At 39.8% G+C, this 19,436-nt stretch overlaps 1 protein-coding gene and 1 long non-coding RNA gene across 2 annotated transcripts; both read right to left on the bottom strand.

The window, feature by feature from the left end:
• Window positions 1-1,786: 1,786 nt before the first annotated feature.
• LOC147923723 (uncharacterized) lies at window positions 1,787-3,520 on the bottom strand. The gene is made up of 2 exons (XR_015587734.1): window positions 2,987-3,520; window positions 1,787-2,752 (listed from the first exon to the last, which is right to left on the bottom strand). It is a non-coding gene; the product is annotated as an uncharacterized LOC147923723 (long non-coding RNA).
• Window positions 3,521-7,632: 4,112 nt separating this feature from the next.
• LOC109129918 (uncharacterized) lies at window positions 7,633-8,769 on the bottom strand. Its single transcript, XM_019238961.2, has 2 exons — window positions 8,692-8,769; window positions 7,633-8,443 (listed from the first exon to the last, which is right to left on the bottom strand). Exons 1-2 carry the CDS (start codon window positions 8,723-8,725, stop codon window positions 7,875-7,877), a joined length of 603 nt encoding a protein of 200 aa, XP_019094506.1. The 5' UTR covers window positions 8,726-8,769; the 3' UTR covers window positions 7,633-7,874.
• Window positions 8,770-19,436: the final 10,667 nt, after the last annotated feature.

Genomic DNA, 19,436 nt, shown 5'->3' with positions numbered 1-19,436 from the left:
GATTAAATTGGTGCTGGGTTTCTTCTGTGGTGACTAAAGACGACGTCCTCGGTGCTTGACATTGCGAAACAACCACCGATAAGGTTATTTTCCGGTAGATTTCATGATTTTCCTTGATTTTTTTTTGCGAAAGTAGACTTTATTTGTTAGTCTAACCGTCATAATATCATGTAAAGTCTACTCTGTGGTCAATTTTGCAATTAAAAATTTATCGAGTTTCGAGCCCGTAGACTGCAATTTCAGTCTCCTTAATTTCATTTGAAAACAAAAAAATATGGTTCAGACTGCATTATAATCTTTCCGTCAGATACTTCATTTGCAGTCTACTAAGGTGTATTTTTGCAATTGACCAAATTCTTGACTTTTTAGTTATGACTGCCGGACGAAGTCTTCTTACAATAATAAACGAGTAGACTTCCATAGTGACTATTTTTGCAATTGACCAAACTATTTAAGCATTGACCGTAATATTAATATATTAAAAATATATTAAAATAATTAGTTGACTGCAAAAGAAGTCTACTATTTAAAAAATGCAATTGTTGGTCAATTGCAAAAATGACCACGGCAGACTGGAAACGAAGTCGTCATTAATGTAGACTTCATACGAAGTCTACTTGGCGAAAGTCAAACTTGGTCAATTGCAAAACTAACCACGACGAAGTTTGCTTTTTCTGGTTGACGGATAGTTAAAGTCTACTTAGTAGACAGAAGTCTACTGTAAAGTCAATGGGTTGGTCAATTGCAAAAATAACCATAGTCGACTATATTTGAAGTTAACCGGTTGAACTTTCCATTGAAGTCTACCTTGTTTTATCTATTTAATTGCAAAACTAACCAAAAAATTAACAAAGGAAGACCACAAAAGAAGTCAACCGGTTATGGTAGACTTCATTCGCAGTCTGCTTTGTAAAATTGTAATTGCAAAAATAGACCCCAAGAAATAGACTTCATTTGAAGTTATCCTCGTATAGTCTTTTTTATGTCTACTCGTTGATGTGAACATGAAGTCAGCATTATTTGAAAACCAAATTATTGCACATTGGTGAATAATTTTTAAGATTTTTTTGTTGTATTCTTTGATATATGTTATGTACTTGCTTCTATATGTTTTTGACATGATTATATATTATACATATGGAGAAATCAAGTTTTTGGTTTTCTTAGGCAGTTAGGTCATTAACTTAGACTTATTTTTGAAGTCAACGTGTTGGAGTTCTGTGTGAAGTCTGTATAATTGAAAAAGTCTTTAATTGAATTTTTTTTATCTTTTATAAAAAATTTATATTCATTTTCTTTTTCTATTGATATTTAAGTTAAACTTTTTCTACAACAATTCTATCTCTAACTTTGCGATTGACATGTGCGTGGGGAACTTTGCGATTGACATGTGCGTGGAGAACTTTGCCAAGTTCAGTGCTTGCTATAGCTGGAGTTAAACCTCCTATTTGCATGAAGTTTCTCTCAGCTTCAACTAATCATAGAGTCGACAAGTTCCTGAATGGATCCTCTTAGGATTTTAAATGCTCAATGTGATATGATCTGTTGAAGAAGTAAAGTGTAATGATGTTTCAATTTTGGAAAAATGTGATAAAAGGTATATTGTCTTGATCACTCAGTTTAGATACATGAGAGACGGTTTGTTTTTGTTGTATTAAAATGAGCAGATTATTTATACATAACTCTGTGAACACAAACTATCGATTAAGCAATGATGAATCCATTATCCAATTCTTGCTTTGTGCAATGTAATCATCGGTCTCGTAGCAATTTGAGAATTTCAGAATTCAATGAACATTCACCATATCCATAAACTCCAATTTGAGAATTTCAAAATTCATACATAAAGGGAACCAAATTAACCAAATTCATCCATAACACCACCAATAATGCAACATAAAGGGAACCAAATTAAGAAAATTCCATTAAAATTCTCTGGAATTCTCAGTTAGTTCTCAAAGACGAAACTTTTACAATAAAATGTGTATCGTGTGTGGACCTTAAAATAAGAAGATTGAGGTTTCTTGCTTTTTCCTTCCCATCTTCACCACCAAAACTCTACAGCTACCGGAGAAGCAAGTTGATGAAAACCAGTTCAAGAGAGAGAACATTTTTCTCATATCCTCCTTCACTAGCTTCAGCTTCATTAAAAATTCTTGACAACCGTTGCTATGTCAGTTTCAGAACCTGCAAGTTTGAACCATGGAGCATCAGGTGAGACGTCTAAGACATGAGTCGTGATGGGTAGCCTACTTCTCTTGGGAGCTTTGTTTCAGCTGCAACATTCAAATGCCCTCCTATGTTTCCCAGCTGAAAATGTCACATAAAAAACAAACCCACACACAACTTTGACAAAGAAAGGATTTGTTAAATCATATAAATGATGAAGACAAGACTAAAAAGTCTAAACCTAATTAACTAGATGCATCAAACTAACTATTGACCATTTTTAAAAATCAAAATGTCATAAAATTGCAGGCCAAAGCTCTCAGTCTCTCTCACTTGTAACAAAGCCACTTAATCTTTAAAAGATGTACTACTATGTAATAACTCCCCACCTAGTAGCTTCTCCAATGGGAGAGCAAGCTCCATGGCTGCAACAAGAAACATCATCAAATTATTTATTTCAACTTACAAATAAATGGAAATATCACAATCACTATGATAGGTTCTAATGAAACCACAATCGTCTCTTCAGTTATAACATTAACATCAGACCAATCTCAAAGACCTCCCTCCCACTATGCTTGTTCTGTAGACCAAGGAAATAAATGGTGTTATAAATCAAACCTCAGACGATGGGGTTTATGAAACAAAACACCAAACAACTCAATAATCAACACACTGCAACAAACGATAATGATGCTCTAAGCTTCACAACTAGCCTTCCACACAACACAACAAAGAACACCACGACAACAACCAAAATCCCGATCCAACCAATGCTTAAAGCACCGGAGGACCACAAGCCGAGGAGAGATCTTACCGGAATGAACACAAAGTCCATTGCCACACCGGAGAAGAACCAAGCCGCCACTCGCTCCGATTCAGACTGCACCACCAGCGACCCACACTAGGAGCCGTGACCCAAAATTGAGACACGACATCAAAAAGACCACGACGGCAAACCGCAGAGAATCAGCCCCGGAATGCGCCACCTTAACCAACCTTCGAGCTCCGCCACGACACGAACAACGAGGAGACGAGACCACCGGCGAAAAGCAGATCTGAGATTAAACCGACGGTGCACCATCGGGAACCAGATCTGAGCAAGAGACCCGCCGTAGGAGAAGCGCAGACCCGTCCAAACACCTCAACAAAGCCATTACCAGTCTAAAACTCGAGATTAGGGTTTGGACAGCTAAAAGGTCGATCTCTACACCATGTATGATAGAGAGAAGAGCTGTAGATGGCGAAGATGAAGAAGAAAGGTGATTACGAAGATGATTTGATGAGTGACAGATTTTTTCAGTTTCAGAATCGCTTATCGCCGCCAGAGAGAGAGAGGCAGAAGTTGGAAGAGAAAGAAATGAAAATTATTAGGGTTAGGGTTAGTGAAAATTAGGTATATATAACTCGGTTAATTAAAACCGATTGGTTATGTGTCTCGCCAAACCGAACTGGGAATCGAATTACCAAATTAATTTCGCCGATCGGTTTGTTGATCCTCTCATAGATGCTGTCGAAAACCGAACATCTCGGTTTAATCGGTTCGGTTCTCTCGATTCTGACCGAACGCCCAGGACTAATTATTAATAGTTGATGGCATAGAAAAGTCAACCACCAATAGTCTACAGAGAAGTCTACTTAAGGAAACCCTAAATCAAATAATTTTAACCTAATCAGCTTTACCTCCCTTAATTTTACTAGTTTATATGTAAAATTATTTTATTACAATGCAGGAAGTCTATGTGGTTATTATTTCATCAAACGGTTAATCAAATTATTTTTTATAATTTTTAAAATTAATATTTAACCTATAATTAAAAAGGAGACTTACTTTGAAGTCTCCCTTTTGATGTCAGTTTGAAATCAAGCTTAAAGATATCTATTGCAGACTTCATCGGGTTAAATATGTCATTTTGGCTTCTGTTTTTTGTTTGGTCGTGAGGGGTCAACTGTAATTTCAGCATCCTTAGTGGTTATGTTTCTTGAAAAACGAATATAAGGTCTACGTTCTCTTTTAAATGCAAATAAAGGTACTAAAAATGCAACTGTCCCTTCTTATTTTCCTAAACCTATTAGAATTAACATATTACAACTTATTGATCTTAGGAACTTTTCTTTTTCCTATTCTATCTCTTTTGGCAACTTCCTAGGAGATAGCTTCTTCCACAAGTTGGAATTATCCAACATGATAAGCCCAAATTTAACATGGTATCAGAGCCCAAGGTTAAAAATCCTGGTGGATTTAGAAAAAGTGGATAAGGACATGCCTCTTGTTAACCCGAGTAATGGGGGCCCAAGAAGGGGTTTATTATCGGTCTAAGTGGGATCGGTTCGAGATGGAGTTGTCATCTCGAGGAGGCGTGGTCCTTGGATTGAAGGGGAGATTGTTGGATACAATCCAAGTCCCACATCTGAAGTTTGAAGGGACTATCATTAATATATAAAGGGTTAGGGTCAATCTACTAATTGCCAATTAGTTTTTAGTTAGAAGTCCATGATAAGCCCAAATTTAACATGGTATCAGAGCCCAAGGTTAAAAATTCTGGTGGATTTAGAAATGTGGATAAGGACATGCCTCTTGTTAACCCGAGTAATGGGGGCCCAAGAAGGGGTTTATTATTGGTCCAAGTGGGATCGGTTCGAGATGGAGTTGTCATCTCGAGGAGGCGTGGTCCTTGGATTGAAGGGGAGATTGTTGGATATAATCCAACCAAAAAAGAAGAAAGAAAGAAGATATGGCCGTATATGACGTGGCTGCATATTGGTCACCACCGCTACTAACCACCCCACCGTATCGTAGTACGTACCATCATGGTGGTCAAAAAGGTCTCCGGTCTCAATCTAACCATCAGGGGGCGGAGGCAGTTAAGAAAGAAGAGTCAGCTAACCCCACTAAATTTTTTGGTATATTTTTATTTAAAAATACCAAAATGATTCTCCTCAATTCTGTATTTTGACCCTGTTAAATTTAAAATTTTCAGTCTGATACATTCAAATTTTGCATTTTGACCTCATTAAAACAAAATTTTCATTTTGATCCTCTAAAAAGTTTGCATTTTTACCCTATAAACTAACTAAAATTTTGTTTTGACTTCCTAAATTTTGTATTTTTACCCTATTGAAAAGAGAATTTTTTTGACCCCTCTAAAATCTGGCTCTAGCTCTACCACTGCTAACCACCCTTTCTGTATTATTGAGTTTGATTGGTAAACACAAACAAAGCTTTACAAACGGTACAGCTTTGAATTTTTGCTAATCACAAAAACTTTACCAAAAACTTTAATAAAAGTTTTACTCTCAGCTTTTTTGTACAGCTTTCATGTACAGCTGTTTCTTACAGCTTTGCACTATTCCGTAAAAGCTTACAGCTTCAGCTTACAGCTTTTCTGTACAGCTTTTGTTACGTTACCAATCAGATCCATTAGTTCTCCACAAGTTCCGATTTTCGAAAAGACCCTACATGTGACTTGAACAATTTTATCCACAAGTTCAGATTTTCGAAAAGACCCTACATGTGACTTGAACAATTTTAAGAAAATCTTGCTTTTCATGATTATGTTCTTTCGAACTCACATGTTTCTTTATTCAAGAACTCATGAGTAAATTTATTATTTAAATACTATTTGAAAAAAGAGTATCTAAGATTGGTTTGAATGGTTGTAGCAGTCTGGTGGACAAATTCGTCTGCACACTTGACCACTTTTTATTTATCATTCATCAAATGTAATCTGCAGTAGTGCGAACTAAAATATAAGGGAAGAAAATCGATGTGGACCAACTGCGCACTATTTTTGTTTATAAATAAAATTAGTCTGCAGCGGTCTGCTGTCCGCCCTATTTTTAGAGAGGACTAAACTGCTGACGGATTTGGCCACTCCGATCGCAGTCACCATTCAAACCATATATATAGTAGAAATGTTGATCCTATATTCATTCCTATATAAACATCGGATCATATAATGTGACAATGTGTACTATTTCATAGGATTTATCATTTATCTTCGTACTATAATATTCATTCATTCTAGATTTTGTGTCGCACGTGGTATATAATACTCATTATTATATTTTTAACTCCTTTTTGAAAATTTATTATACTAAAAACTTTGTAGTGACAAGAAAGGCTGAGTGGTTTGGCCATCAAATCTTATACAAGATAGAATTTGTCGAAGAACACGATATTATGTGATTTTTGTGAATACTTTTATAGGTACAACTACAAATAATCTTTTGTCTTTAGAATTTGATAAATTGATGAAGGTAAGAACACCATGTTAACAGAATAATTGTATTAACGCTCATGATTATTATACAATATGCATTCTTTCTTATGTAGAGATATAGTTTAGAAGTTTCCAATCTAATATATATATATATATATATATATATATGTATATAAATGTAAATAATACATTAGAGATAAATGTAAATCTTCCTAATCATGATCTTCTAAATATTCATGACTTTTGTAATTTCAACTTGTCATTTCGACTGTTGATCTGGTGTACTATTTTTTTCTCCATCTCCCAATAGTTTCGTTAAAATACTTTCTGTTTAATGCCTCTTTAAGATTAGGCACGATACTAATCTTTTATCTGTTTTGCTTAGTACTATTTTTAGGTTCTCGAATATAGATGATAACATGAAATTGGCGTAAAACGAGTATTGAACCAAAGTCCATATATGCCCATATCTCACGTGTCACGTTGTAGAAACAAAACTCGAGTCTCGACAGCATATGTAAACTACCCATAGACTAAAAAATAAGAATACGTTGACCAAAATAAAATAGCATTTGTTCATACTTCATAACGAAGGTGCGGAGAAACCCTTCTAGATACACCAAAATATGATGATTTAATGAAAATTATTTACTAAATCCAGACCAGTAGAAAATGATGTGCTCTATCATAACTTATTGATTTATAGTAAAACCTCGTTTGTCGAGTTCCTACAATAAAAATAAAATAAAAAAAAACTAAGAAATGGTTGCGTCATGTGGCTGCATAATGTTACACCACCGCCACTAACTGCCACATCGTAGCGCAATCCGTATGGACCATCACGGTGGTCAAAAAGGTCTCCGGTCGTAATCTAACCGCCCATGATATATTATTGCTTGGCGTACGGACTTTAATGTGAATTCGACAAGCGTTACAAAATATTTTATATACATCATTGCTACTACATGTGACAAAATATTGCTTTTCATCCTTTTCTTCTGAACAAAATATTTCAGTTTGTAAGCTATTTTTTTACGAAACTAAGAACACAAACAAAATATGTTACTATTTAACGAAAGAAAGACGAACTCATCATATGTTACTTTAGTATTACCTCTACTATTTAGTATTTATTTATCTCTTCTAGCATATTATTATTAGTTTTTTCTTAACATTGTCGTTCTTACTTATTAAGATTATCATCATTATTTAGTTTTTGGGTGGCACGTGCGTGAAACCCTTTTACTAGCGGTGGGAGACACCGTACTTTGCTAATATTGTTAACACTGTCTATCTCTCTCTATCTCAACATGTCGACGATAATAATTTTTCTTTGGTTTGTCATGTCAACAAAATATATAAAATCAATCCACGGGCAGGGTAAAAAAAAGCACACAATATGCTTTTAAAATATTCATCACAAAATGGAATCACAAAAACTGCACCTGATACTACAGGTTGGGCATCTCCATGCTGGGATCATCACTCCATCTTAGGGATCATCACTGGATGCTTGGGATTAACATTCTGAGCTGCAGGTTGGAGACCAACAACATTCTGATCAGGACCTCCATGGTAAATATGATCAGGCGCCAGGTCACGTTTAGAGGAATCATATACCAAATGACTAATAACCACCTCTTCAAAAGTGGCATTGGAGTAACGTCTATATTCATGCTGATACCAACCAGTTCTGAGTCCGTCTTTCACCAAGTCAAATTTCTGCACATAGCCTATGATGAATCGACCATCTTGACTGTGAATACCTGTCGCCTTTCCTGCAACTTTCCACTTCCCAAATGAACCAACATCTCTGCTAGACTCGTACGACCATCGTCGAACAAACAACCAAAAGTGGTTCACATGGAAATATGGATAGGCAGTTGGCTCCCATGGACGCTGACCCGAAATGAACAGCCCTAACTCACCAAATTCTATTAAACCCGTACCACGTAATGGTGGTGTTTGCGAGAGTGTTGGTAGCAAAAACTCCTCAATTACCTCTCTGGCATTAGGAGCGAATCGGGTACATAGAGGGACAGAGATATTACCTAAATGAATGAAACATGTGGAAGGAAACAAAATAAACAAAAACACTCTAATGAAATTTATATCTCTGTCATCAGGAGTGAATCGAGTACATAGAGGAACAAAGTAATCACCAACCTAACTAATGAAATTTCCATCCCTAACGAATGAATTATACAAAACCCACTAATTGGGCCGAGTCATTTATATAACTGATTGATGATTTAATCATTACACCATAGTAACTAATAAAATTTTCTAAATATGTTACCTCCTTGCGGTAACGGATTTTGCTGTGCAGCCATTGTCGTCTCTGAGCAACAGATCAAAGAAGAAGAGAGCAAACGGAGAAGACGGTAACAAAAACCCTAAAAATAACTCATGGGTCGGCCTTTATATACAAGGGTTTAATTATGCCAAATTTACAGAAACAGGCAATTTTCTTTTACAATTTTACAGAAATAGGTTATTTTGTTTTTACAATTTTACGAAGAAAACTCTATACTTTTCGATTTAATATTTGAAAAATTATTTTCCCTAGAAAATATATCACTAGTCAAAACGTTATATAAAACTAGTTAATGACCCGTCCAATGTGCGGGTTTAATATTTTGTAAATAAAGTTAATTTAACAAAAATATACTAAAATTTGTTGTATATTAATGAAACGACCGACCTTTTTTTTTAAAAAAAATAATAATATAATAAACAGAACTATAACTAGTGGTCCCATACCCACTAGCCACCTAACCACAATCACAAACATCAGCGGAAATAACAATACCAACATAATATCCAATAATACTCCAATAAAAACCAATAACCATAATCCTCAACAATAATCAATCCAAACAACAAGAAACAAGGAACCAGCAACCTAGCAATGTTTCTAATGACCCAACTCTAGCAACCTAGCAATGCCAGACAACATCCAATCGAGTCCCTAGAACATCCTCCTCTTCATTGCCTTGATTCCACGATCACACTTTGCCTTTACCTGCACCACAAACACAAATTGAGATGCATGAGTATTTGATAAACACTAAGTGAGGCAATCCTTCCATCTACTGGGCTATACACACAAGCAATAAGATCTCTACATGCCACAAACAACAACCAATAAAACAAACCAGGCAATATACAAAGCATGCGACGTCCATTGTAACTGAACAAGGGGTGTCGACCGACACCAGATGGTGTCGATCGATACTGAACATCTGGTGTCGACCGACACCAAACTGGTGTCGACCGACACCCTGCCCGACACTCCCGGAAACCCTAGTTTGCATCGACCGACACCTCCACATGGCATCGTTCGACACTCGCTAAAGTCCCGAGCCGTCCTCGCGTTGGTGTCGACCGACACCCCAACTGGTGTCGACCGACACCGATGCCGAGCAGCGATTTCCCCTCGATCAGAAACTCCAAATCTCGCCTCCAAGCTTTTCCAATCCGCTCCTTGCACTCCCAGAAGCCAAACCCAGCCCAGACAGCAACGAAATATCATAGAGAACTCAAAGAAACAACCACATAAGCACCAAATCACATAGAATCTAGAGATCTTAGCTTAGATAAGCCATGGTCATGCACTCACCTCTTTGCAGGAAGTTTCTGACCAATAAGGACGAATTCCCTCACTCCTAGCAAGCTTTTAACACCTTCCCAGCCTTAGATCTCCCAAGAACAGCAAGAAAATCTCACAAAAACTCCCAGGAACTCAAGAACAAAGCTTTCCTCCTCTTTCTCTCTGTTTTTGACAAAAGCGGCCAAGAGAGGAGAAAAACTCGAGCTCCCTCCTTAAAAACCCGAGCTAGGGTTTTCCCTAAACCAACTCTGCAAACCGGACAATTAAAATTGAACCGACCAAACCGGCCACAACTGGTGTCGATTGGTTTGCGGGTGTTACAATTCTCCCCCACCAAACTAGATTCGTCCTCGAATCTCAAACAACCATCAGTCAAGGACTCCCGTGCAACCGTCTCCACGGCCCGCACTCCTTCGACTGATCTACAGAAGGTCACCTCTAGGCGATAGACTCACGCTCCAGGCGTCATTTGCTCTTGACTTTTTGGACTTTCCTTTACTCATAGGCCTAGACCTTGAGTTTCATCGGCTCATCATCAGACCTAAGTCTGCATGCCAATGTTGGCTCCTCATCAGGCCTAAGCCCGCATGCCATAATATATAAGGAAAAGCCCAAACTCGTCTCTCGGGTTGCCACCCTACAGCGCGCCCCCGGATCGTCATCCGAAGTCGATATACCAACCATACTCCCGAGCCACAAAGTCTCTGAATATAGCAGTACTAGGAGAACCTAAGTCCCCCAAGAGTCGCGAGCAAACGATTCTGAACACGTCTGAGTCCTATCCCTACCCATGTTTCCTTTCCGTGGCTCGCGTAGAAACATCTCAATGTCCTACCAACCACATATCCCCTCACCGGGATACCTCATGACCACACAAGGATCATACACACGCCACAAGGGCCGCCACAAAGGCCAACAAAATGTCCTAACGAGGACCGCCACCAAGGCCAAAACAAATGTCCTAAAGAGGACCGCCACCAAGGCCACTTGTCCCGAAGGACCGTCACAAAGACCATCTATCCCGAAGGACCGTCACAAAGACCATCTGTCCCGAAGGACCGTCACAAAGACCATCTGTCCCGAAGGACCATCACAAAGACCATCTGTCCCGAAGGACCGTCACAAAGACCATCTGTCCCGAAGGACCGTCACAAAGACACTCTGGCTAAACAGCCCGCCACAAAGGCCAACAATTGGCTAAAAGCCCGCCACAAAGGCCACACAATTGGCTAAAAGCCCGCCACTAAGGCCACACACACTGTCTAAAAAGACCGCCACACACATGCACCCTGACTCGAAAGTCCGCCACAAAGGCCACAAAGCCCCTCCGAGGCTTCCCACCGCTAAAATGGACAAATTCTAACTCCCGTAAAACTTTCCATATTTAGCACTTTCCACTTTTGGAAACTCTTGTTCAGGAAACTTAACTTCGCAACCCCGCCTCGCGGAAACTTTGTACCCCAACACCACCTCATCTTGTTACTGAGTCGCACAACCAACCACCCCAAGCGACCGAGTAACAAGAGAGATGGGCTGGAATACTCCATTCCCGCTCCAGCCACGGATTACAGATGGGACCAGGCTAAACAAGCTCAAGTCGCGGCTTGCTTCTCATACCACTTCTTGAACCTTGCCTTCATCCTTGCCTCAGGCTCCCAAGTCTGCTCCTCAACACCATCACAGTCCCACAGGACTCTCATCAAAGGAATCTTCTTCTTCCGAAGTTCCTTGATCCTCCTCTCGAGAACCCTCACTGGTCTCGCCTCCAAAGTCATGTTAGGCTGAAGATCCTCAGGAATCTTAGCCAACACCTCCTCTCCCTCACGGAGACACTTCCGCAACATAGACACATGGAAAACCTTATGAAATGCACGCATCACCTCAGGTAACTCCAATCTATATGCCACTGGTCCAACCCGCTCAATCACTCTGAATGGACCCATATACCTCGGACTCAACTTAGTCTCTGACAATGACCTGTTCGGACCCCGCAACATGGCCATCTTGAGGTACACTCTGTCTCCTACCTGAAACTCAAGATCTCTCCTCCTCTTATCAGCATAACTCCTCTGCCTATCCTGAGCCTCCTTCATGTTCAGCTTGAGAACCCGAATCTTCTCTGAGGTCTCCTGAACAAAACTAGCACCAAACATGCTCCTCTCCCCCACCTGAGTCCAGCATAATGGTGTACGACATGGTCTCCCATACAAAGCCTCATAAGGAGCCATCTTAATACTCCCCTGATAACTGTTGTTGTAAGCAAACTCTACCAGGTTCAGGTGATCTGCCCAATGGCCACCCCAATCCAACACACACATCCTCAGCAAATCCTCCAGTGTCTGGATCGTCCTCTCAGACTGTCCATCTGTCTGGGGATGATAAGCTGTACTCATATGCACCTTAGTGCCCATCTCTGCCTGAAATGCCTTCCAGAACACCGAAGTGAACTTAGAATCCCTATCAGACACAATGCTCGCTGGCACCCCATGCAACCTGACAATCTCCCTCACATACTTCTTAGCCAAGACCGCTGCTCCATCAGTCTTCTTAATGGCCAGAAAATGTGCTGACTTAGTCAACCGGTCCACAATGACCCAAATAGCATCAAAGGTCCGTGACACTGGCAAACCCACCACAAAATCCATGGTGATCATATCCCACTTCCACTCAGGAATGGGTAAACTCTTCAGTAACCCGCCAGGAACCTGATGCTCAGCCTTCACTAGCTGACACACATCACACCTCGAAACCCAACTAGCCACATCCTTCTTCATCCCGACCCAATGATAGTACCTCTTGAGGTCACGGTACATCTTAGTCGCTCCTGGATGAATGGATAACTTGCTCGCATGAGCCTCTCTCAGAATCTCCTGTCTCAACTCCTCATCCTTGGGCACACACACACGACCGTGCACCAAGATAGTACCATTATCTGAGACCTGATACTCTGAATCCACATCCTTAGAGGCATTCACCAGCCCCAAATCCTTCTCCTGAGCCAACCGCACTCTACTCAGAAGATCTGCTCTATCTACTGCTTCCAAACCCAACGGTTCCTGTGAAACAGCACACAAGCTCAAAGCACTGATCTCCCCTACCAGTGACTCCATCTCCTGCTCCTGAGCCGAAGCTACCCTCTTCCGACTCAGAGCATCTGCAACCGTGTTAGCCTTTCCAGGATGATAGGCTATCTCCAAATCATAATCTGCCACAAGCTCCATCCACCGCCTCTGTCTCAAATTCAGTTCAGGCTGAGTGAATATATACTTCAGGCTCTTATGATCTGTAAACACCTGTACCTTTGCACCATAAAGATAAGACCTCCAAATCTTCAGGGCAAAAACTACCGCACCCATCTCCAAATCATGAGTAGGATAGTTGCCTTCATGCACCCGCAACTGCCGCGAAGCATAAGCAATCACCTTCCCATGCTGCATCAGAACACAACCCAACCCAACTCTAGATGCATCTGTATAAACCACATAGGGTTCTCCCTGCTCAGGCAAAGCCAACACTGGCGCAGTAGTCAACATCTCCTTCAGGCTTGCAAAGCCTTCCTCACACTCTTCTGACCAGACAAAAGGAACATCCTTCCTTGTCAACTTAGTCATAGGACGTGCTCTGCTTGCAAACCCCTGCACAAATCTCCTGTAGTACCCTGCCAATCCAAGGAAGCTCCTGATCTCTGTGGCATTCTGCGGTCTAGGCCAATCTCTGATAGCCTGAATCTTCTTTGGATCTACAGAAACCCCCTCTGCAGAAACAATGTGACCCAGAAAGCCCATCTCACGCTGCCAAAAACTACACTTGCTCAACTTGGCAAACAACTTCTGCTCCCGCAGCTTCTCCATAACTGCCCTCAAATGCACTGCATGCTCCTCAGGACTCTTAGAATAGACCAGGATATCGTCGATGAAAATGATGACAGATACATCCAGAAACTCCTGAAACACACTGTTCATCAATCTCATAAACGCTGCTGGCGCGTTAGTCAATCCGAAGGGCATCACCACAAACTCATAGTGCCCATATCTCGTCCTGAAAGCAGTCTTCCTCACATCTGCCTCATCTATCGGTATCTGATGATAACCCGACGCCAGATCTACCTTGGAGAACCAAGTAGCACCCCTCAACTGATCCAACAACTCATCGATCCTAGGAAGAGGATACTTGTTCTTCACAGTGACCCGGTTCAAACCCCCGATAATCAATACACAACCGGAAACTCCCATCCTTCTTCTTCACAAACAACACCGGCGCTCCCCACGGTGATACACTAGAACGTATGAATCTCTTGCTCCATAAATCCTCTAGTTACTTCTTCAGCTCAACTAAACCAACACTCAAGTATGCCGACATCAACTCGCCCCCACCTGAATATCAACCCTCTTGTTCCTCCAAAAACCTCTAGTAACTTGCCAGTTAGGGAATCTTCCACAAGTTAGCTTATTCCAAAGATAGCTTTCCGCTTGGCAATTCTCCACAGCAAATCATCAATACGAACGTAATAAAACAAACAAGTACCATACGCTCGCATATTCTGATTCACCGCTTCAAATACTTTGCAGGCCTCTAACTCAAGCCACTTGACTTATTCCCTCCAACAAGCTTACCAAAACTTTGAATCTAGCAACCCTGTCCATCTCCAATGAACTTCATCCAACATCGTTGCAACGATTAGTTTATCCTGCCATGAAGGCTTTCCGTGAACTTATGTATCTGGCAAACATGCCTCTCCTGAATCAATCCTACTGTAACTCCCCTTCCTGGGACTCCGGCACCACTGGCCTCACAATCCTGGCAAAACAGCCACACATTCATAACCGCTCTGGTTCATAAAACCCTGGCCCAACGGCCAACATAATCCTAAAATCCAAGATTTAACCACCGTAAATCTCTCGAGGTCTACATTCAATCGTTATGTTTATACTCACGTCCTAGGAATTGCTTGCTCCCAACTCTTCCACTCTTAGGTCGAAACCTTCGAGTCATACCGATCTCACTCTCGGACCAGCGTCTTCGAGTTATACCGTCTCACTCTTGGACCACAATCCTCAAGATCTCGGTATCAGGGGAACCACTCATCCCCTCAGGAGAACAACATCCCCTCTGCCACTCTCGGAGCCCTCAGCCCCTCGAGCTATCGGTATTCAGGGGAATCACCATCCCCTCAGGAGCAACAATCCTTAACGACTATAAACATCTCTCGACACAACTACCTCCTGTGATCCGAGTATAACATTGCAATGTTACACCTGCCCACTCAACTTATAATATCCAACTGGATTAACCACCAAGCAGAGAAATATCTGCTCCAACTGCATATGTCCACATATCCGCCTCTCTAGGCCCGATACCTCTTGAGAATAATCTCATACCGGTCATCTACAACCGCTCCATCCTCTTAACGTAAGTTGGAAAGTCCTCAACATCCGCAGCCCTCGACTGCACCCCGCCACATGTGGCACAACTGGAGCCTACACTGGTACCCCTCTCGGTAACCGCTCCAACAGCACGCCAACAGATCCGCCAAGCGATCATCTCGACCCTAGGCTCCACCTGCTGCAACCCCACACCTGGGTTCCCAGCACCCCCGGCACGCTCACCGGCTAATCCCCTCCTGTCCCTCCTGACACGCTTGCGATCCTCTGACGTACCTCCTCGTGGAACTCTGGACTACACACTCGCTGGCCTCGGGACCCGCCCGACAATGACCACGACCACGTCCCCGTCCACGACCAACAACTCAAACACCTTAACCACTGATCTTCCAAGAACAGAGGCTAACAAGCAGAAAACAAATCAATACCACACAAAGAAACATAACAATAACTCACCGTGGAATCTCATTGAAGGCTCGAAGAGGATGTTCTAGGACTCCATGCCACACACAATTGACTAACTCACATAATCAATCAAGACATGCAATCCCAAACATCACAACAGAAACCTAGTGAACCCAAACCTAGAAACGTAAGGGCTCTGATACCAAAATGAAACGACCGACCTTTTTTTTAAAAAAAAATAATAATATAATAAACAGAACTACAACTAGTGGTCCCATACCCACTAGCCACCTAACCACAATCACAAACATCAGCGGAAATAACAATACCAACATAATATCCAATAATACTCCAATAAAAACCAATAACCATAATCCTCAACAATAATCAATCCAAACAACAAGAAACAAGGAACCAGCAACCTAGCAATGTTTCTAATGACCCAACTCTAGCAACCTAGCAATGCCAGACAACATCCAATCGAGTCCCTAGAACATCCTCCTCTTCATTGCCTTGATTCCACGATCACACTTTGCCTTTACCTGCACCACAAACACAAATTGAGATGCATGAGTATTTGATAAACACTCAGTGAGGCAATCCTCCCATCTACTGGGCTATACACACAAGCAATAAGATCTCTACATGCCACAAACAACAACCAATAAAACAAACCAGGCAATATACAAAGCATGCGACGTCCATTGTAACTGAACAAGGGGTGTCGACCGACACCAGATGGTGTCGATCGATACTGAACATCTGGTGTCGACCGACACCAAACTGGTGTCGACCGACACCCTGCCCGACACTCCCGGAAACCCTAGTTTGCATCGACCGACACCTCCACATGGCATCGTTCGACACTCGCTAAAGTCCCGAGCCGTCCTCGCGTTGGTGTCGACCGACACCCCAACTGGTGTCGACCGACACCGATGCCGAGCAGCGATTTCCCCTCGATCAGAAACTCCAAATCTCGCCTCCAAGCTTTTCCAATCCGCTCCTTGCACTCCCAGAAGCCAAACCCAGCCCAGACAGCAACGGAATATCATAGAGAACTCAAAGAAACAACCACATAAGCACCAAATCACATAGAATCTAGAGATCTTAGCTTAGATAAGCCATGGTCATGCACTCACCTCTTTGCAGGAAGTTTCTGACCAATAAGGACGAATTCCCTCACTCCTAGCAAGCTTTTAACACCTTCCCAGCCTTAGATCTCCCAAGAACAGCAAGAAAATCTCACAAAAACTCCCAGGAACTCAAGAACAAAGCTTTCCTCCTCTTTCTCTCTGTTTTTGACAAAAGCGGCCAAGAGAGGAGAAAAACTCGAGCTCCCTCCTTAAAAACCCGAGCTAGGGTTTTCCCTAAACCAACTCCGCAAACCGGACAATTAAAATTGAACCGACCAAACCGGCCACAACTGGTGTCGATCGATGCCTCACTAGAAGGTGTCGATCGACACCCTTACCAAAATACCAAAAATTGGTTTGCGGGTGTTACAATTATATAAATTTTGTTTGCTATAATACATTGATCTATATTATTAAAGCTGAAGTACTCACTAGATTCAAATTGGACCATGACTTTGTTTTGGTAGGTTTTCATTAAAAATGATTAGAGAATCACTTAAATTAATTAAATTAACCTATAGTTACAATTTTGCTTAATGAACATTATACCCTTTGGTCGACAACTAAATTACGACCGGGTCGGGACACGGATCCTCCTTAACCCGGAAATAGAAGAAAAAAAATCTGCGGATCTGTTTGTACTCCAAGTTTATAATATTCGGATCCTGTTTTTGGTTTGGTTCAAGAATAGTTATTTCCATCACCAAACCGAGGTATAATCCCTATAAATAAGGAAACTGGTATCCGAGTATTTAATGACTTCAGTAATATCAAATATTAACTACTATCATACTTAATCCCTATAATTATTACGAATATTAATAATAATGAGAAATTTTTAATACTTATGGATTGTGACTTTGTTGTTTCCAAAATAATCAATAGATTAAATACGAAATTGTATATATATGTAAACTTATTTGATTTACTTTTATATTGTAAGATATTTACGGAAACAACAAATCAACTTAATATAATTAAATAAAAATAAATCATCATTTAGTTTAGATTTTTCAATATTTACTTAACGAAATTATAGTAATTAATTATGATTAGTATAGATGGAAAGAATAATAAACGCAGAAATGATATATATGTAAAGTTGTAAACTAATTTACAGAAAATGTGTACCGTATATCGCATATCGACTAAATATTTTGGAATATGGTTCATAATCACTATAGATATATGACTAATCTGTTTTGAGTACAAATGAGCCAGAAGCTTGATTTATCAGGTATCCAAATTTAACAATTTAATTTGGTTCTATATTTGAGCATATTTAAATTTTTAAAAAGTAAACATATTATAATATATTTACGTTTTTAAAAAAAGTTTAAGAGATTATAAATATTTAAATTTTTATAGAATGTTTAAATTATTATAAATATTTGAACTCCGTTGAAAGTTTAAAATATTATAATATATTTAAGTCTATAAAATATTTAAGTAATATTAATATTTTTACTCTTAAAAATTTTAAAATATATAAAAAGTTTAAGTTAAACCCGTTAAAACAGATATTTTTATCAAACTATAAATTAAATTGGTTTTTTATAATTTTATTAATATTTGATATATCAAATATTAACTTCAAAATGATAACCTAAATATACCTAATCTCACTATAAATACAATGGTTTCCTAAGCATTGAAATATCTCACACTAAAATTTAACAAGCAACTTCTTCTATTTTGACGACAAACCAAAATAAAGAAAAATTCATCCTCTTACAAAACTACTATCTGATATTGCGGTGTGTCTATCCTCTTACAAAACTACTATCCGATATTGCGGAGTGTCTATTCTCTTACAAAACTACTATCTAATATTGCGGTGTATCTGTTTCCGTGAAAAACTACATTTTACAAACTACTTACTCTATTAGGATTTCCAATTTACTGTATAACCCCAAATATACAATAAACACTATATAAACAAAGAAAATAAGTCAAAATAAAAAACCATATTACAAAAATATAAATTACAAAAAAAATAACTAACAAAATATATAATCCCGTGCTGTAGCACGAGGTATCACCTAGTTTATATCTATTTACAAATTTTGTATATATGTTACCATTAAAAGTCTATTTTTTACACCTAAATATATTGTATGTTACAAATATATTCGTTACCACCACCTAAAAAATGTCTATATGAAAACATTAAGCCAACTATTATATATCTCTTTACTTTCACCTTGTGTCCAACCTCATCTACCACGGAGAAAACCTTGGCTCCGCCTTCCTCCCTTGGAGAGATAACCATGCGTCCAACCTTCTCTACCTTCTTTCCTTGGAGAGATAATCTTGCGACCAACCTCCTCCACCATAGAGAGAACCTCGGCTCTGCACTCCTCCTATGTGGAGAGAACATGTTCACATTTTTTAGCTATCTCAAAATGGTTTGCTCCGACAACCAAAGAAACTAAAGACCATTTTCTAACGTCACAAAATCTTTTGATAGTAACTAATGTTAAATTTCTTAATGTATTCGTGGAAGCTTCTT

Source organism: Camelina sativa, chromosome 17, assembly GCF_030686135.1.
Source record: "Camelina sativa cultivar CO46 ecotype springtype chromosome 17, ASM3068613v1".
NCBI classification, from domain to species: domain Eukaryota; kingdom Viridiplantae; phylum Streptophyta; class Magnoliopsida; order Brassicales; family Brassicaceae; genus Camelina; species Camelina sativa.
This window is presented reverse-complemented; position numbering and strand designations above follow the sequence as displayed.

Excerpts from the sequence above, each read along its gene's own strand:
- LOC109129918 (XM_019238961.2), bottom strand. The coding sequence starts at position 8,725 with ATGGCTGCACAGCAAAATCCGTTACCGCAAGGAG. Across the intron at positions 8,444-8,691 it reads AAATCCGTTACCGCAAGGAG|GTAATATCTCTGTCCCTCTA; the intron begins GTAACATATTTA and ends TCATTCATTTAG.